Source organism: Chroicocephalus ridibundus, chromosome 1 (genome assembly GCF_963924245.1).
Source record: "Chroicocephalus ridibundus chromosome 1, bChrRid1.1, whole genome shotgun sequence".
Lineage (NCBI taxonomy): Eukaryota > Metazoa > Chordata > Aves > Charadriiformes > Laridae > Chroicocephalus > Chroicocephalus ridibundus.
In genome coordinates, this window is record NC_086284.1 from 73,974,646 (window position 1) to 73,995,634 (window position 20,989).

Below are 20,989 nucleotides of genomic sequence, written 5' to 3' on the forward strand. Positions count from 1 at the left end.
ATAAGTATAGTTCCAAGGATCATAATATTAAATTGAGTGCATCTCTGATGAAGAAAACACTGTAGCCTTAAATAGCTCTGAGTACTCCGAGTAGTAAATTAACTTTAATTACATGCTTGACATATGATGTGTGGTGAATATTGGGAATAGTCCTGTTTTAGGTACGTCATCTTATTTCTTCAGTTCATTTGGTACCCTTTGAGGGCAATACATCAATATGAAATTTATGGCATTAGTATTGAAAAAGTCACTGCGTACCAGAGGCTTACTGACTTGCTCTGTAGAAGTCTGATCTTTGATTATAGTAACACATGAATTAGTACTGAAAGAATCAGTAAATAAGGAGAGGGATGAGGTGAGAATTTTTTACCTTAAAAGAGCTGTTTCAAATAACTTAGAAAGGACAGTGCTTTGAATGTTAAGTGTAAGCATTTTAATAAAGACACACATCTTTCTTTAAATTAGAGATTTCAAACTAGCTTTGCTGCAGTCTGTGCAAGAGGTTTTGGACCTGTTCTTTGTTCTAGGTACAGACCTAAAGGCCTCATGGTGGTAACTTGGTCATATAGTGCTTTATGCAAGTGTTATAGAGTGATTTCTCTATGCAGTTCTCTGCATAGCTATATAACTTAGTAGAGGCCTAAAGCCATCATTGGTAGTGTCGTATCCCAAACTGGGATTTCTCCCTTCATATGCTCATAATGTTTTCTGTTATGTTATTTTGCACTGAAAACTTTTAGTGTTGACCAATGCCAAACGTTTTTGCCCTTGGGCATAATTACCAACCTAAAATTTACATTAATAAATGAAAATATTCCCAGAGATCTGGGAATTGATTGTCCTTCAAAGGAAGTGAAGATCGCATTTTAGCTCTTTGCCAATTACCTTCAGTAGACCTGGAGTCAGGCCCTGAGTAAATGACATACTTGGACATTTCTCCTTCAGTAAAGATTTGTGCTAAAAACAGAGTAGAATTTGATCTAATAGGAGAAATTCTATGTGTAAATCAGCTATTTTCAGCTTTTAATGTTTAATTATAGTTTGATAGTGAACGGCTAGAACAGATGTCCAAGGTGGCACTAATGAAAGATTCCATTGATTCTCTGGAAACTGAGATGAAAAGATTGGCAAGAAGAGCACTGGACTCTGAAACTGAGCTGAGACGACAGGAAGCTGAATATGCTTCACTTGGGTAAGTAAAAGTATATAATTGCATTATTTTGACGAGTACCATCAGCCTGTGTTCATTGGTTTTCATAACTGTTATATATCTCAAAGGGAAAGGAATTTATGATGGTTGCTCTTATGAGCCATCCTTCTTTTTGGAACGAAATTGTTTTCCTCATTGCTTATTTATATGTAAATGTTCTTGGCTTGTTGATATTATGATACGCTGAAAACCATCTTCAGTGAAAAAGTAAAATTCACTCTGATTTTGAGTTAGGAGTTTTCTATTAGAAGCTACAGGGATTGATGTTTTTGGTAAATTGCGTATGATTTAAAAATTATTTTTTTTTTTTCATTTTTTATTGGTTCTATAGAGGCAAGCAAACACACATAAACTAATGAATGTGACGTGTAGTTAGTTTCAGACATCCTTTTCCTAGTCTTGGAGCTTTTTCATGAGAAGAAATAAAACTGAAGCCTTGCATAGGGTTTATGGCCTGCTGCTCAACTGGAGTTCTTAACCATGTTCAGAAGCATGTAGTGAGACTAGACTCAATTGAACCCTTTAGGGAAGAAAGCGTAGGTCAGTGAGTGCAAGATAAAAACGGATAATTTACTGACTGGAGGGAAAGATCAAGGACGTGTGAAGAGAGATGAGGAGGACTATATCACAGCCTGAACTAGGCTACAGGGTGAACAGACTGCAAGGGAAGATACTGTGACTTTTTCCTCTTGTATTTCCTTAAATATAATTCAGTTAGGCAAACACTCTCCTAAACTTATGTGTCCTTACAAGTGACTGGTGTAGTTGACGCATGGATGTTGTATTTTTTTTTTATTGGATTTTGATTGGTGAGAATGCTGGGTGCTAGTGTGCAATATTGTGCTGGCTCACAATGCCTTTCTAAGGATACTGTTATTTCTAAAATAACATGATCTCTGTTGCAAAGCCAGTCCTGAGTTATTTCTGCTTTGTTGTCAGATTTAGGAATACTGTGAAAATTGAGTTGTTGAAGATTAGTTGCTGCTACTAAAGTATCTTTTCCTTTTCCCTCCCAACCAGGCTGATAGTTCTCTTCAGTTTCTTCTGGAGTTTGAGAATCATTAATATTACTACATGATTTGAATGTATGACTTGGGTATAACTTGGCAGGTCAAGCATTCCAGTGTATGTCCCAAATGCTAGTTTTTATTTTAATAATTTTTGAGAAGGTTTTATGTCCACCTGTTGTAAAAAAATTCTTCTTACTTTTCTATGATTCTTTATAGAGGCATTCAGACTTTAATATCCAGAGTTAAGGTTTACATTAGTAAAATATCCCAAATAGTCTAAAACATACAGAAGAATCACACTTTTTCTTAACTTTTGCAATTTTAGTGACATTTCAAAAAGGAAAAAAAGTGATTTATAAACTTCTGAATTCTCCTGTTTAATGCTTCTTCTTTTCCAGTTTATTGAATAAAAAAACAGAACAGAGTCTTTCAAAGACTCAGCAAAGCCTTGTTAAGAAAAGACATGAAATGCAACTTACCCATAAGAAAATTATGCTTTTGGATGAAAAAATTGGTGAGTGACAGATACAGTTTTTGTGATAAAATTCAATAAGCTAATTGTTATATTACTACTTTTTTCCTTTTTTTTTCTTAAGAGTTGAAAGAAAAAGTATTGAATGCAAATAAATATACTCTTGACAGTTTTAAAATTCCAAGTGCAAAACTTCTGTTTTCTTTCATTAAAGGAAGGTTTTTGCATTTTAAAATTATGTAATAAAGCTCTTGCAAGTAAGTTTCAGTGACAGTACATACTGTCAGCTGAACAATGTGTGTTGGTACCAATGTGCCTTTGTCTGAGCATATCAGTTATATTTATGATCCACTAAGACGGGAGTAGCATCTCTTAGCATCACATGATGATGTCATCAGGAAAACATCCTTTAGAATATATATCCTATATTGTAAGTTGCAGCTTTTTTATATTATGGGAGTAAACAAGGTGGATACGGGAATTAGTATTCCTGTAGTGCCAAGGAATACATTCTTACTTCCAAAATTACAACAGTATTGTGTTAGGAGTCTTTAATTATTTTCTATAATATGTGACATATTATATTATCACAATAATCTGACATAATCTGTTCTCAAATGCAGTGCTGAATTTTCGAAGGGAAAAATAAAGCTAACCTATAGCTAATGACATTTAATGTTAGATCTGCCTTATGCTATTAAAATATCTTGTTTTCTGTTACTTCCAAATTTCAAACTCTGGTTATTTGGATTTAAACATTTCATTCAAGATGAATATTTCATTCAAATGAATAACCATTTCATTCAAAATGAACTTAATTTTTCTTAATGCTTTGGCTAAGGTGTTTAAGCCACTCGTGAGAAGGCTAGAGAAAACGATGTTTTGTCCACATTAAAATCCACATACTTCGTTTTAAATGTCCAATACCCCTGGTACCATAAAGTAGGGACTTAATGTTTGATAGGCATGTCAGTGTATGTGTTGTTGCATGCTTTTAATTATCGGGTTTTCCAAGTTTTTTGTTACCTTCTCTTTTCTGCAAAATAATGTAAACTTGGCAAAGTGTCTCTTAGGTCATAGTTTGGGCATCCAGAATAATCAGACAGCATTTTCAGTTGATCTTTGTGCCTCCATTCCTTCACTGTAAAATGATGATGACACACCCTTGCGTACAATCACAGAATGGTTGAGGCTGGAAGGTACTTCTGAAGGTTATCTTGTCAAACCTCCCTTCTCAAGCAGGGACACCTAAAGCCAGTTGCTCAGGACCACACCTAGATGGCTTTTGAATATCTCCAAGGAAGGAGACTCCATAACCTCCGTGGGCAGCCTGTTCCAGTGCTCGGTCATGCAGTAAAAAAAAAAAGAATGTTTCCTACTGTACGGAGGGAACCTCCTGTGTAACAAGTTGTGCCCATTGCCTCTGGTCTTGTCACTTGGCACCACTGAAAAGAGCCTAGATCTGTTCTCCTTGCACCCTTCCTTGAGGTATTTATATAGACTTATAAGTTCCCCCCTTGAGCCTTCTCTTTTCCAGGCTCTCAGCTTTTTCTCATAGGAGAGATGCTCCAGTCTCTCAGTCATCTTCATGGCCCTTCGTTGCACTCTCTCTAGTATTGCACTCTCTCTAGCATGTCCATGTCTCACTTGTACTGGGGAAATGAGAACTGGACCCAGCACTCCAGATATCTCATCTGAGCTGAGTAGAGGGGAAGGATCACTTCCCTCCACCAGCTGGCAATACTTCCCCTAATGTAGCCCAGCATACTGTTAGCCTTCTTTGCAGCAAGGGTGCATTGGTAGCTCATGTTCAACTTGGTGTCCACCAGGACCCCCAGCTTTCCTGCCAACCTGCTTTCCAGCTGGTGGCCCCCAGTGTGTACTCGTGCCTGGGTTTGTTCATCACCAGGTGCAGACCTTTGCACTTCCCTTTGTTGAACTTCATGAGGTTCCTGTCAGCCCCTTTCTCCAGCCTGTCAAAGTCCCTCTGGATGGCAGCACGACTCTCTGGTGTATCAGCCATTCCTCCCAGTTTTGTGTCATCAGCAAAATTCCTGAGGGTATGCTCTGCCCCGTTATCCAGATCATCAATGAAGATGTAAAACAGCACTACACACAGTATTAATCCCTGGGAAACACTGGCCTTCAACTAGGCTTTGTGCCACTGATCACCACGCTCTGGGCCTGGCTGTTCAGGCAGTTTTCAATCCATCTTAGTGCTCATCCAGCCTATACGTCAACAGCTCGTCTATGAGTATCTTATGAGAGTGTCAAAGGCCTTATTGAACTCAAGGTGGACAACATCCACTGCTCTCCTCTTGTCTACCAGGCCAGTCAAGCTTGACTTCCCCTGGGTGAAGCCCTGCTGACTACTACTGACGACTTTCTTGTCCTTAATGTGCCTGGAAACGGTTTCCAGGATTAGTTGCTACATCAGAATTTTCTTTAGAGACAGGTTTGAACACTATCTTAGCAGATTCCAGAGCCATACATACAAAACTATGGAGTGGAAATTTGAGCGCCTTTCATCTTGTGTTTTGAAATGGGGAGAAGTTCTGTGGAAAAAATAGAATGTGAATATATGGTATGATGTCCCTGAAAGACTGAGCTACAGATCATTTTACTTTGGATGTTTTATCTCCTGGAAGTGGTTAATAAATCTCACTCAATAAGCACCATTACACTGATTTTTAAAGAATAATTTGCAGCCTGCATGGTTTTTATGAGATGTACGGTTCACCGTGAGAAGGGTTTCTGTGTTTCTCCTCTGTGAACGCAATGTGTGTAGATCATATAAGAATTGATTCTCTGACCATTTAAAGGTAAATGTAGTGTGTAACACCTTATTAGCTGAATGAAGACAGGGAGAGACATCTTTTAGAATTTGATTTTGTAGTGAGTGGATTGCTTTTTTCATTATTATCTTTGCAATTTTTAAGTGGTGTTGAATTGTATAAAGTATTACTCCTATTCATTTTTACATAAAGTTAATTTAAATAAGTAAAAAAAAATTCAGAAAAACTGGATGATACCAATCTCTTTTATTTCATCAGTCACTACACACTGTCGTCTATGTATTGCTTCTGTCTATTGTAATTCTGTTTAAGCCTTTATTGTTATAATACCCGAGAGGTATTTTTAATGATCTAAACATTTGCTGTTTAAAGATAGATTCGTTTTGAGCCAAGTAATTTGAAGTCGTGATCTAAGGAAGAATGCAGTGCTATAAGTATTAGTCGGATTATTTATGTTTTGAAAAGGTACATACTTCAGTGTTTTCTTTTGTGTTTTTGCCATGTTCTGTTATGCTTTAGAAGTGTATCAAAAGAATTTTTATTTCAAAGAGGTTTAATTAATAAAAATGAGACCTTTCTGATTGTGTCCAGGTAACTTTTCAAGACAAAGTCTTGCACAACAAGAGGAGATCTGTGCTTTGAAAGAAACAATTGCACAACTTCATAAAGAGAATGCAACTTTGCAAGACTGTGTGAAAGAAGGAAGAGAGAAGATTGCCACTTTTGAGGAAAGCCTGGCAATTAAAGTATGTTTTTAACATGTAAACAGTCACAAAAGATAAATAGGGAAAAAATCTGTTGGGTCATCACACCTATCTTATGTTGGTATCTGCAACAGTGCTCAGTGCTGACCTAGTTCTGCTCCAGTTTGAAGGCAACAATAAAACTGATGTTGACTTCAACAGCAGTAGTTTTGAGCAGTGTTGACCATCTCATGTTTTGCCTTCTGTACGGTTTATACTTACCAAGAGAGTAGTCTTTAAGTACTTTCCTGAAACGGAAAAAGCAAATTAGCCAATAAAATATTTTGTTTGTTATAAAATTTAGCCTAAATTCTTCCTTGGGCTCCACTGATGTTAGCAATGCAGGGTGCCAAATAATTTTGCCTTTGTTGTCGTTGAAAAAGCATCTGAATTATATTCTTTTCGCCTTAAGTTACTAGTTTACCTAAGAAAATAGCATCAGTTTATTGCTCAGTGTGATTTCAAACCATATAATGAAGCTGCTTAGTTTTTAGTTCTGAAACTTTGTTTTTCACTTCAGCTTAAGTCATCTGAATATTGATTTGGGATGAACTAAGGAAGGTACTTTTTAACTGTTGTGATTGTTAATTCAAGAATTTGCACTGATTTTTAACAAAATCTTAAAGAAAATCTATTGCAGCACAAGCTATAATCATCTTGCCATAAGCACTGACTTTGCATTTTAAAAACTGTAAATTGTAAAATGGTGTCCATTTTAGAGAAGAGATGGCTCTCTCTCACCTCTTGTGTCTCCAGTGGAAGACATTTCCTTAGGCTATCCATACTTCATTATTAAGAAGCATCCAAATATAAGGGAGTAAAGTGATACACTTTGTGGAAATACAGTGACAGAATTCTTGGTTTATCCATTACAAACCACCAGACTCTGGTAGTTTATTCGTTGTAGAAAAGCTGTGATAACTTACTTAATAGACAGAAGACATCATTTAGTTTGGGGAGGGTGAGGCAAATGCTACTTTTAGAATGACAAAGAATTAAAAATTTTAATTAAACTTTTATATTCTGCAGAAGACACTAATATTTGTTTTTTTATTTGCCAAATTAGATTATCAGAATTTTCAGCTCTAAACAGTATAGGCTGAAACTTGGAAAACCACAATCCATTTTGCATTAAATAGTTAAATTAATCAGCTAGCTGAATAAAAGAAAAATATGGATAATCTTTTTTTTTTTTCCATTTACACTGAGGAGTGGTGAGAGGTTTATTTTATTTTGTATTTCTTTTCAAGGAGAATGTAATTTCAGATTTCAAGATTCTGATTTCTGAGATGGAGCATTCCACAAAGTAAGGATAAAATGTCAAGAATATTATTAAATTTTTATTAATTTATAGCACTAATTCAAAAATTGAATCACAGGATGTGCTAGTGGATAAATATTTCTTTACTCTATTAACTATTAAAATGTTACAGCTTTGTTTCATGACTTGCAAACTTAACCACTGGAAAAGCTATCATTTGTGTTTGGTTGGGCAATATTGTCATACCTGAAGTATTTTTTATTTGCTGTATAGAAAATCTTCTGAAGCACTCTGTATCTATGAGAAAGATATCACCACTTTGCGTCAACAGCTACACGAAACCAACAAAGAACTTGCACAGACTAAGAAGAACAGAGAAACATTAGCTCAGGAGAATGACAGGTTACAAGAGCATCTTTCTAATATTAAGCAAGAAAATCAGGTATATTTGTACAGAGAACCATTGACTAAAAAGGAAAACTGTATAGTTTTCAAGTAGTGCATAGAATTGTTGGGCCTTCACCTGAAATAAATCTGCAAACTAGTTTTTAAGCTCATTGTTCAAACTCTGATTTATCCCTTATTGCTCAGCTCACTTGTATGAGGAAGACCACTTATGTAACGGTTTGGATGTTTATCTTGAGGAACAGCTAACGTGTTTTTTTTCTGATCTTTATGTAAAAACACTGTGGCAGTTGTAACTATTGCTTACATGGAAAAGTACTATAAAGGAGGCAGCGAGTATTTCTTATATTGTGCTGTGACTGGCCTAGAGCACTTACAAGCTTATGAATTTGACTTGCTGATAATTTAACACAGTACACCGTTTAATAAGGTTCAAAACTATTAAAGTGGCTTTTGGATGGAAGATGCCAGCAATATTTGGTTATAAATTACATTATCTACTGTGTTATTTATCACGCACAATGTTCACACGTTTCCAAGCAGCTAGAAATTAAGCTTAATACCTGCAGTAGTTCATCACTGTGTAATGTTCTGGGTTTTTTCTTCTTTTTGTTCAACCTCTTGCCTTCATTTAGGTTTTCTGATACTTGCTCTTTCTTATCTGCACTTATTCTACTGCTTAGGATATCTTTGTCTTAGAAAATACTTTCTGCCCACCTGGCTTTCTCTTCCTCTAGAAGCACTACCAAGTTTTGAAGGAGCAGGTTAACTTCATGCGAGTTTAGCTATATAAAAATTTTAAGTTATTAAGGCTCCCTTTTAAGTGAAGAAGAGTATTCCAGAAGGAGATTCATCCCATCCCAGTTTTTAAAGTGATTCATTTTATCTGCCTCTCTCCCTTCATTATAGAGAAGCATAGCTAAATAGTTTGGGTGCCTAATTCTGTGCTGTGAAAATTATGTGAGACAGCTCCCATGCTAAATAACTCTTCTCTCAAACACGTTGGTCTTTTCTCTTTAGCACCTTCCTTGACTATGCTAGAAAAGTTGAGGTCCTAGTAGCTTTAACCACCACAGGTAGGTAGTGAGTGCCACTAGAAACATGGGTTGCTGAGATTACTCCAGGGAATCGCTATTCTTTACCTTCTCTCAGAATCACAGCTGATACTGATGTGGTCCTCCTGTTGCTTCTGGCTACCTTCAAAAGCTTCATGGTTTTCTTTGCAATGCCTGGATGCTTGTAGAAGCAGATAGAAACAAAAAGTTTTAGCCCCACAGGGTCAACTACTTTTTAATGGGCTTGCATCTATAATACGTAATGGTTCCTCTAGGTTCTTCCATTAATTTAGGTGATATTTAAAGTAGTTAAAGTAGCATTCCCTTTTCTTCAGTTGTGTTTACTGAAAAGGTTCACAGAACCTTTCTCAGCAATTCACAGCCTTTTCATAATAGGAACAGGAGTTTCTCCATAGCCTACTTTCCCCCATCCCACACATACTGGTTCTTGCAGCTTAGTGTTCTCATAGTAATTTTGTAAGGAAGGAGGGATTTCTGAACAGGGCAGTTCAAGACAGCCTTTCTGCAGGGTTTTTCTTCACTCTGTTCTGTTTCTTAGCAATAGTTGCCAGAACTGGGTGCAGTCTCCTAATATGTGTGGCTTTGTTTCCCCTGATTAGGAGATAACCACTTAAGGCAAATATTTTTGACATATGCGAAATTTTATTTATAGAAATATACACGGTTTAAATTGTATATAGCCTTTAAATAACTTGTTAATAAAGCCATAGGCGCTAGATACATGCTAATTCTATTTTTTTGTAAAGGTACAAACAGTATACTTTAACCTTATGGAACAAATCTTTCTTCATAGGTACTATATAAAAAACTAGCAAAGTACCAGAATGAGCTTGATGATATGAAGTTGAAAGCCCAGGATTCAAACACAGATATTGTCAGGCTGAAGGGTGTACTGAAGTCTAAAGTGGGTATATGGTTTAAACCTGTTAATAAAAGCTGTTGTTTTCACTAAAAATGAAATTTTAACTATACTTCTGTGGAAGCATTTCTTCCTAGCTGAAACTTACTTGCATTCTACTAACATGTTTTTAATAGTTTGAGCACGTTTTCTTAGCTGTTTTTGCAGTACGCAAGCAAGGAAGTTTATTTCACTGTGTTTTTATATATATATGTGTGTGTGTGTTTATTAAACGTAAGAACTTGGACAGTGAATAATACAGAGACTTGGGATTCTCTTTATTAACATATGGGATTAGTAGTAAAAAATATTTCTGCAATATATTGCTATACCTCATATTTGTAATGTTAATTTATCCATTTTTAACAGATATCTTTTGAGCATTAAAATGCAGCCATCTTGGTTCCTGAGAACTCTCTCAATGTTTTGGCTAAATGGCAAAGCTTTCAATGGAAAGAGGATATCCAATACCATGTCATACCCGTAGATATATATCTATAGATATCCCTATTTTGTGAAGCTCATTTTAAATTATTAAACAAACAAGCTTTATTTGTTAGGAGAGAGAGAACTGCGAGCTTTTGGAGAATTACCACAAAGCATGTGAGCGAGGAGAAAGCTGGGAAGCAAAATGCCATCAAGCAGAAGCAGATTGTAGCTCTATTAGACGGGCGCTGATCAGTGCGGAGTCTGAGAACCACAGGTTGAAAGAGAAAACAGAGTCCCTTGAAACAGAGATGGAGCAAGTAAGTTGAAATTGTTCTTTTCATAGTTCATATTTTTAGACATACTTGCTACAATGAACTGTGTAGAGTCTGAATTTATTTACTAACAACTAGAATTCCATTTGTCACTCTTGGAAAAAAAAAATCTTCAAAAAATAATAGCATATTTCAAGGAAAAAAGTTATAAAATGCTCTCATGTTTGGAATGACTGAAGGCATAATGTCACACACAACCCCACAGCATACCTGATACATACCCAGTGCTTTGTCACCTGTTATGTTCCTGTCCCTGTTTTTCTTGCTTCCAGCTTTTCAACCTTCTTTCCACTGCTTTAGGTGTCCCAGAGATCCTCTTCCCCCTCGGAAAATCTGAAGAACTTAAAGAGACATGCATGGCTTTTAAAATGCATTATGAACATATAAACTTATCTTCTGGTTTGGGGGTTGTTACCATTTTTGTTGCAGATCATCTTTGTTTCATGAGTATCACACAGGCTACTGAGGACTACCTGTGCACATTAGATACTCAGGAGGAACCGAGCTGCTGCTATTCAGGAAATGAATGAGAACATAACAGTAGCAAAACAGCACGGGAAGATTGTGTGGCAGATTTTGATACTTTTTGAATATAATAAAACTGGTACATGGTCCTAGTTTGTCCAGCCAGCCTCAAATGAGTAGAGATTTCATCCTGCTAATTCCTTCCCACACGCCTGCTATTAAGTATCGCAATAAACAGGCCTCTTCATGAAAACTGTGTCAACAAATTGAGTCAGAATTCCAGATGGATATCACATTCAGGTTTACAGCAGTTACGTGTAAGGCACATATCTAAAACACAAAAGTTTTTATTAAAAAAATCTTAACATGCTTAGCAGTGCCCTGTGTTCCTTGTGCTTTTTTTAGGCAAGACAGAGCTAGAATTAATGTGACATGTTCCCCCCACAGTTATCTCTGTTGGTCTATTCCTAAGAAATCCTTCAAAGAAGACACAGTACTTTATCTCTCCCTTTACTTTTGCTAAAACCTCTCAGACTCATTCTGCCATCTACTGAAAATTAAGTAGTTAAAAGTGACCAGAAATACAGGTCAGGTGTCACAGGGCAAAGTACAGGCATTTGTCAAAAAGGGAAAACCTAGGCTATGTTAATTTAGAATATGAAAAATTCTGAATGCCTGTAGTCATAACTGCCACTGCTGGCTTGTGGACTTCTCTTTAGTGTGACTTCTGTCATCTCTTAGTCGTGCCTGAGTTTCTGGGCGACAGCAGTATAAACATGAGTGACGGTATCTCAGCATTCACTGATCATCTACAGGCAAGAATACATTTTATTGTTAAAATAAGAGGGTCTAATCTGAAAATGGAATGGAGCCCATGGCAGAATTTTGAACCTTATTAGCTCTGCAGAAGGAGTAGAATTCTAGGAATAAAGTTTAAAATGTCGGTAGCTGATTTTGCTGTCAGAAGCAAGAACTATTCTCTTCTACTTTTTATATATGGGAGTTATTTAAAGAAATAACTTTAAAGTTTATTCTAGAATAAATGACTGCTGCCTCTTAAAATTCACCACAATTACATGGACATACTTTTGTATGATTTTGGAAGCAGTTTTAAATTTTCTTTGCAGTAGAGTTTTGATTATCTGGTATTCCTTTACTGTAATATGTAACAACAGAAGCAGCATACAAGTCTCAGACTTCTGCTTTAAGCAAGTCTCTTGCGAAAACAGAGAGCTTCAAAAAATACATCACGAGAGAGTCTCTATACTTGCAAATCTCGCATCTACACACAAACTTTGCATTAAACTAGACGCAGTCAAAGAACAATTAAATAAATCAGCAGTTAACTTACACAGCAGAGAAGTTGGAAAGGGTATGTGAAATATATTAGAAAAATAAGTTTATGTTACCATTATACTTAAGGGATCTAAATCTACTTTGGGATCTAGAATGATCAAAGAAATCCCTGTTGATGATTAGTGTTTCAATTTTTTAAACATCTAATTTGGCATTCCTTAGGGGCTTATTCCTCAGGGGTGTGTGCTGTATACTGTGTGAAAACTCACTGCTTTGCAAGGTTTTACTATGAATATTCACGAGTCAGGAATTAAAATTACTGATTGTTTTCTTGAAAAATGTCTTGGATTTTACATCTAGTCATTAAGTAAGCAGAATAGCTGGAGTAGTTTATTGGTAAAGAAATTTGACGTGGACTTAAATATGCTTGACTTTTAGGAAGTATCAATATCTCTTTAATAATCTCTCCTTAATTTCCCTTGAAAATAAATTTCTGTTGACCTTGATTTTTACGAAACCTACAAAATTAATGTTTGATAGGCGAATCTTTAAAACCTCAGCTTGGATAAACTCTGAAAAATTGTTCATACATACACGGATCATTCAGATATTTTCAGTATGATTCTGTCACTGTCCTGTCCATTCTCTGCTCCACCTGAGATAATGTCTTGTTCTTTACAGGCTTCCAGCATTCTCTTTTGACCTTTATGGTATTTCCATATGCCATGGGTAAAGCTGCTGTTTGACAGTTGGGTATTTGATCCAGCCAAATGTGTGTGATGTCTTTTGTATGCTTGTGGAATCCTCTAAGATGCTTTTGATAGGGAAGATTTCCAGCATAAGACATTTCTCTGAAGCTTTTGTGAGATCTAATATGACTAAGCTTCCTGGATCCTTCTGTGAGATTGTCAGTGAAGGGACTTGCTGGGACTGTGGAAAGTAACAACAGTTTCAGTAGAGAAAAATGAAGAAATTCAGTTGGAGAGTTGGAAAAAAGTCTGAGGTTGGGAAATTTTCACTATTTCTTTTTCATACCTTTCAACCAGTCGTCTTTCATCAGCCATGTATAACTTTCAGATAGGGCTCTTATTTTACATCATAGTATTCCAATGCAGAAATCTGCATTACTAGATTGCAGTATATGTATATTCAGAAGTGGAAATTAAATCTGATGCTGAATAATATTGTTCTTTCAGTGTTTCTAATACTGTTTATATTCCTATAATTTATGCTGTCTACAGCTTTCAGTATTCTTTTGTTTTGAGATACAAAAGTAGAATAGTAAAACTGTTTATAGGCAAAGGAACTAGATTTTTGATTGACAGTAGAAAATTGGATCTTTCAGATGGAAGATATCTTTTACTTTAGCTTGGTAAAACCAAATAATTTGAGTTTTGCTTTGGAAAGTGAAAAAAGCTTTTTTTTTCTTTTGTGTGTGTGGTCTTTTTCTTCTTCCTTCCTCTTCTTTTTTCCCTGTTGGCCTGTGACCTTAGTTCTCTCAGTATCTGATTTGAACACACAAATGGTTATCCTTTGAAAATGCTGAAGAATGTGCTGGAGAGGTGGGGTGTTTGGTAAGATGTCTCAGTTCATAGATTTACTATGACCTTTGGGTGAGCAATATTATGCTTAATGTAAACTAGGTTTGAGTAAAATACAGATAAAAGTGTTTGCAGTACCCCAAATGGACTCAGTTAGACATACTAAAATGCATATTTTGCTCAGAGGGTTGTTAGACATACTAAAATGCATACAGAGCTCAGAGGGTTGTGATTAGGAGCACAGAGTCTAGTTGGAGGTCAGTGACGAGTGGTGTTCCCCAGGGGTCAGTACTGGGCCCAGTCCTGTCCAATATATTCATCAGTGACCTGGATGAAGGGACAGAGTGCACCCTCAGCAAGTTTGCTGATGACACAAAGCTGGGGGGGAGTTGCTGACACACTGGAAGGCTGTGCCGCTGTACAGAGAGACCTGGACAGGTTGGAGATTTGGGCAAAGAGGAACCTTATGAAATTCAAGAAGGGCAAGTGTAGGGTGCTGCACGTGGGGAGGAATAACCCCATGCACCAGTACAGGTTGGGGGCTGACCTGCTGGAGAGCAGCTCTGTGGAAAGAGACCTGGGAGTCCTGGTGGACAACAGGATGACCATGAGCCAACAATGTACCCTTGTGGCCAAGAAGGCCAATGGCATCCTGGGGTGCATCAAGAAGAGTGTGGCCAGCAGGTCGAGGGAGGTCATCCTCCCCCTCTACTCTGCCCTGGTGAGGCCGCACCTGGAGTACTGTGTCCAGTTCTGGGCTCCCCGGTTCAAGAAGGACAGGGAACTGCTGGAGAGGGTACAGCAAAGGGCTACCAAGATGATGAGGGGACTGGAACACCTCTCTTATGAAGAAAGGCTGAGGGATTTGCATCTCTTCAGTCTGGAAAAAAGATGGCTGAGGGGGGATCTTGTCAACACTTATAAATACTTAAAGGGTGGGTGTCAGGAGGATGGGGCCAGGCTGTTTTCAGTGGTGCCTGGGGACAGGACAAGAGGTAATGGGCACAAACTTGAGCATAGGAAGTTTCATCTCAACATGAGGAGGGACATCTTTACCCTGAGGGTGGCAGAGCACTGGCACAGGCTGCCCAGAGAGGTGGTGGAGTCTCCAACTCTGGAGACGTTCAAAACCCGCCTGGACGTGTTCCTGTGCAACCTGCTGTAGGTGACCCTGCTCTGGCAGGGGGGTTGGACTAGATGATCTCCAGAGGTCCCTTCCAACCCTATGATTCTGTGATTCTATATGAAAAGATGAAGAAAAATAGCATCTAGCTTGCTTACACTAAGATTAAAACAGGCAGGTTTTTGTGTCTCTCAAGCTGACTCCATATGGATTTTCCTGACTCATCATCTCTGGGTTTGTTGTTTTGTTTTGTTTTGGTTTTTTTTTTTGGGGGGGTTGTTTGGATTTTTTTTCCCCCCTCTGTTTGTGCAGTTATGTCTCCTTTTCAGGTTCTCCCAAGATACATAGATGCTTAATCTCATTTTGGATTTTATTAATTTTCCCTTTCCCCCAGATTTATTCTTGATGCTTCTTTAAGTAAAATAAGTGTAATCTCACTCTGCTGGAGATCCAGATATTGGTTTGTTACACCAGATGTCATTTACTGCATGCAAACAGGATGTTTCTTGCCTCAACGAAATGTAGAACTTCCCTCCTCTTTTTAATGATTCTGTCTACAGTCTGTATCCCCATTGATCTGTATATTTCATAGCATTTTATCATTTCTACCAAGTACATTTATATTCTGATATATACATTGGGTGAATTTATAAATCTGACACAGGATTTTTACTGAAGGCAAATGTAACACTAATCATCAGCGGAGTGAGAGCAAATTTTGGGTTTACATCCCAGACTTCCTTTTTTCTTTTTTTCTCTCGCCTTTTTTTTTTTTTTAAGTTACCATAACAGATAGATAAAACTTTAAAATCTTTGTTTAGCTGCAGAGCAAGTGTGAGTCATCCCATTCTGAAATAGAGCTGCTGAGAAAACAACTGGTAAATGAAAGAGCATCTATGAAAAACCTGGAATCTTTGCTTGCGTGCAATCGTGAGAGAGAATTTCAGTCACAGATAGCAAAGCAAGAAAAAGACTCTGAAATTCAGTTTCTCAAGCAACAGCTTTCCTTACGAGAAAATAAACTGTGAGTAAATGACCAGCAGAATATTGCAGGTTTTTTCATTCTTCTGAAGTGTATATACACACAAATGTTTTTATCTCTAGATGCATTTTCAAATGGCCAATGTACCTCGGTTTCTTTACCAGCAGAAGATACCAAAAACCTGCTTCTGATTCCCCAGCTATATCCTATTAGTCTTTTCTGGGTAGTGTTATGTTTTACTCCAAAAAATGTTCTTAATCTCAATGGCATGGTATAGCTGCCCTTTTAATTTTGGATAATTGTATTTGGTAACATACTTGGAGGATTATAGTTAATATCTAATTAAACTTTATGGACTTTACAGCACTATGCAAAGTCAAGATTTTACTCAGCTCAGAAATAGAGCAGCTCAGCTAGAGTTGGAACTGGATGTCACCAAAAGACAGCTGGGGACTGAGCGCTTTGAAAGGCAAGTATATGTTTTTGTATTGTGCTTCCTGCATCTAATTGGGCTGAAAAGCAATATAGCGCTAAGACTTAGACTAATCACTAGGATAAACAACAAAGTTTGGCTTTGCTCTGCTGTACATCTCCTGTGTGTTTGGAGGCTATTCATGTCACTGAATTCAGTGACTAGCTGGCTAGACAAGTGGTTTATAGCCCACTAGGTCTGCGATATGAAGGGCTACCTTTTGGCTACGCTTGTACTAGTGACCTAAACCAGGTCAGAGCATTGGCTTGAGAGGTCCACACAACTGTCTACTTGTCCATACAGCTTAATTGTTAGTACACACTCTGGAATGATTTTAGCCCTATACCAGCCTGCCTTCTCCCAGATACTGCCTGGGGCACAGAAGGTGCTAGGGATGGTTCCCCAAACATCAGTATGGCCAAAGTAATTTATTTTTTTTTTTGGTGGGAAGAGCATTTAATAATACATACAAGCTGTTTCATATGATTTGGCCACAGTACCAGAGAGTGGTCGCTGGCCTGCTTCATGAGTTAGTTTATCTACATAGTCTCAGTGTCTTAAATAGTCTTATCTGTGAAACAACAGTACGTCTCTATTTCATGGATGTATTGAGGATAAAATATTACCATTATGACCATGTCAGGCATTATTTTGGGTATGTAAAAGAGATGACAAAAAGAAGCAGAGTGATGTGATTATAGCACAGGTTTGAGAATCAGATGTCTTCTTTAATTGTAGTTGTTGATACTCTGTTCTCCCATAGGTAAGGATGAAGGTTTTGGAGGGGGCATCTCTATACCTGATATTAGGTCTTTTAAAGATGGATTTCTTAAATGTCTCAGTGCATGTTTCAGTTTGAAATTGGATTCTCCTTTACCCTGAACTCATGGCAAAAACTGCTAAACTGGGTTGGGTCAGATGTGCAAGTCAGTCTAAAAGGTGACATCAGTTGTGCTTCTTCAGCTGAATAGAATGAGCCAGACTGTATGCTAATACGGGAGGTACCTTTGTTTAAAAGAAACTCAATCTTCTTCAGACTGTTGTTTCTCTACTTCCCCTGTGTCAGGCATCCATCTCACGGCATATGGGTGCTCCCTGGTAGGGACTGCAAGTGTTTCTTCTAGAAGTGTTCATTGGCAGAAAGTTGAATCAGCCTCCACACTTAATCTCTTCTCTTAGTTAAGGATAATTTGTTGCTCATGTGGTGGTTTATAGCTGCAATAATATCAACACTTAGTTTACAGATGGTTAGCAGAACGGATATTAGAGTGAGCCTATCTGAGGCAAAGATCAACAGTTTTCATTCTTGAAGAGAATTTCTCTTCTACTTCAAGAGAATTACAAACATAATTATCTGAATTGTTTTGGAACAGTGGAACAAAGCTAGGTGCCGTTATGCAATTTGTAAGTCAGTTGCAAAAACAATATGCAGAAATCTTAGATAGCAAAGACTGAAATGCTCTTGTATAAAAATCTGAGGCTGACATTAGATTTAGCTGTCTTTGAAAGGCCAGAGCTTTTTTCATAAAATCAAAACAGTGTCCCTTCAATATCCCACAAATGTCACAAGAATTTTATTTCTTTTATGTTTTTCCTCAGAAAGTCACACTTTACAAGAGCAGGTATCTATCTCTCTTGTTTCCAGGGAAAGGGATTAAAGCCCCAAGTTGTCTTCTTACAGCCAATCTGTTTTTCTGGTAGTGGCAAGTGAAAACCAGAAAATTAGCCAGAGAGGAAAAATACTATCATTAAAGTTGGTATCATGATAGTATATAATGGAAGCAGCAGATGTCAGTACTGACTGTTTTTTTGTTGTTGTCAGTTTAAACAAGTGGGTAGATGGTATCCTTGTCCTAACACTGACTTAGCTAGTCATATTGATTTACTGTCCTGACACAGAATGAAATAATGCCTGAAATTAGGAGGTGGAAGTGCCAACGCTGTCAGGCCTTGAATGAGCACCAACACAGTGATACTAGAAGACTTAATCAATCTGTCTGGGTTTTTCTTCACCATTCAGAAAAAGCACCTCCCTATCTCACCCACACTCCTGACTGCAGGAGCAGTTTGTACTCATGTGGAAACAACAGATTTGATTTATTGTCCTGCTCTGGCTGTGGTGACCAAGCACAGGGACTGACTGTCAGACACCCCTGGACAACGCCACTCACATGACTTGCATATCTTTTTATCCCTTTCTGTTTCCTGACCCTCCTTTTTGCTGCCCTTGTACCTCCCTTTCTCTGCCACAGTCTCTTCCCAAATAAAAAACTTGCCCATGGTTACTTTTCCCTGTTGGTCACAGCTTTGCTACATTCACACCCAAACTTGGTATTCTACTGGGCGATGTTACCTGTGAGAGCTGCAAGCAGCTGCAGTCTGACTTTCCACCATTGCCAGCATCATCTTGACCATTAAAGACATAGTAAAGTCCTAGTAATGCTAGTAAGACTAGCAGTCAATGTAGATAAGTCTGGTTCCATAGTCTTTACAGCGCATATGACACCTCCTCAGGCACAAGGTTGTGGGATGTTGGTAGCTAGGTAGAAGATCGTTACCATCTCACTGGGCTTCTGCTGCTAGAACAAGCCCTTTTCTTGCCTGTAGATTCAGATCTGTGAGCTGGTGGATCTGGATCTGATCCATCTCCTGCAGGTTTTGGTGATCTGTTTCAGTGTTCTGCCCCACAGGTGGGTCTGTGGTAATGGCTAAGTCACGCTGGAGTCAGTTTCAGTTCACTATCACACGGGCAGTCCTGGTTATACCTCCATTTGCAAGGTTTTGGGCCACTTGGAGTACTTTTTTCCAGCCTGGCTCAGTGCCATCCTCCCAATACACTCATTCATTTATAATGAACCATTGTCCAAGTTTTACAGGGGTTATATATTGAAACTCAGGGGTTGTTGTAGCCGTGCTTCCTAGTAGTTTTCCAGTTCAACACAGAGACTAGATCCTCCTTATGTAAACAATTGGCATCCTGAAACCAGGATCACAGGTGAGTATGTACCCCCACAATTTTCCAGTGTATTATCCAATCCCATGTACTTCCTCCCTGTACCCCCAGATGCAGGAGTTACGGATTGATCCAGTACCCAGGCCTCCACCCCTTGCAGTCAAAATGACTATGCTGCCATTTTACAACTTTCCCACTAGGGAGTCCAGCACCTCTTAAATAGCCATCGGTTTCAGGGCACTTCAGGTAGACTCTAGTCCACTGGCCTTGCCAACTCAAACAGCACAAGAATACCACAAGCAACACTGGTCTCACATTAATGTCATTACTGATTTTAGTGATTGTCCTTATGTTGCAGACTTGTGAATAACCTTAAAATTAAGCTTTTCCTCCCTAGAGATTTTTACAACTTTTAGAGTTTAACACGCAGCAACCATGTCTAGCTTCTGTCTTTTACGGAAAATAAAGACAATGGATATGTAGAACTAAATCTGAGTAAGGGAGTAATTAAAAAAGAGTCACTAATCTGTCTTTCAGAGAAGTATATGATGAACAGCATGTCTCCTTTTAAAATAAAAAAGCTAACAATCTTAAAAAGAAAAAAAATCATGACTATGAGATAATTTTGATGATTTTTGAAAAATGCTTAGTCTCACTGTAAAATAACGTTTATTTAGGGAACGTGCTGTACAGGAGCTTCGATGTCAGAATCGTACAATCTCGTATCAGTTAAGCTCTACGTTAAGAACATCATCACCTGAACATTCCCATCATCAACCTCCTGATTGGTCTCTGGACTGGTCCCTGGAAGGATAAGTGGTTCAACAACATTTAAGTTCCAAACACTGAAGGGAAAAAAAATAAAGTAATAGCATGAACTCCTGATATTTTTTGTTGAAATATTGACTGAATTCATGGAATTACATTGCTCCAAGAAAAGTTACAAGAAGATTCAGGACCACAATCTTTTGATAATACCCCTTTTGTTTTGTTTTATTGAGCTGTATCAAAACTATGATGTGGTTAATAGCAACTAATTGCACTGGGATGCTATAGTCATAAATTCTTAAAACAGTAATAGAAATAATGCTACAGAAAATCTCTGCTTGACTTGCCACCACTTCGTGCAGGTGTAGATGTAAATATTTTCCTCTTTCCGACATAAAAGCTCTTAACTATCCACCCTTTCTTCTTCTAGTAATTTTCAGAATAGCTTTTACTCTCCTGCAGGGACCAATTAGATCATCTAGATATTCACAAGTCCATGGGCCCTGATGGGATGCACCCGAGAGTGCTGAGGGAGCTGGCAGAAGTCATTGCTGGGCCGCTCTCCATCATCTTTGAAAAGTCCTGGAGAACAGGCGAGGTGCCTGCGGACTGGAGGAAAGCCAATGTCACTCCAGTCTTCAAGAAAGGCAAGAAGGAGGAGCCGGGGAACTACAGGCCGGTCAGCCTCACCTCCATCCCTGGAAAGATGATGGAACAGCTCGTTCTGGGTGTCATCTCAAGGCACGTGGAGGAAAGGA

At 38.0% G+C, this 20,989-nt stretch overlaps 1 protein-coding gene across 1 annotated transcript in view; it reads left to right on the forward strand.

Annotated features, from left to right (window-relative positions):
* The window catches only part of TSGA10 (testis specific 10), a 30,197-nt gene extending 9,918 nt beyond the window's left edge, over nucleotides 1–20,279 (forward strand). Inside the window, 10 exon segments of the mRNA XM_063329811.1 lie at nucleotides 1,041–1,192; nucleotides 2,619–2,734; nucleotides 6,079–6,233; nucleotides 7,481–7,536; nucleotides 7,765–7,933; nucleotides 9,766–9,876; nucleotides 10,431–10,616; nucleotides 15,878–16,080; nucleotides 16,403–16,507; nucleotides 20,141–20,279. Coding sequence (XP_063185881.1) covers nucleotides 1,041–1,192; nucleotides 2,619–2,734; nucleotides 6,079–6,233; nucleotides 7,481–7,536; nucleotides 7,765–7,933; nucleotides 9,766–9,876; nucleotides 10,431–10,616; nucleotides 15,878–16,080; nucleotides 16,403–16,507; nucleotides 20,141–20,279 — 1,392 coding nt within the window.
* Nucleotides 20,280–20,989: the final 710 nt, after the last annotated feature.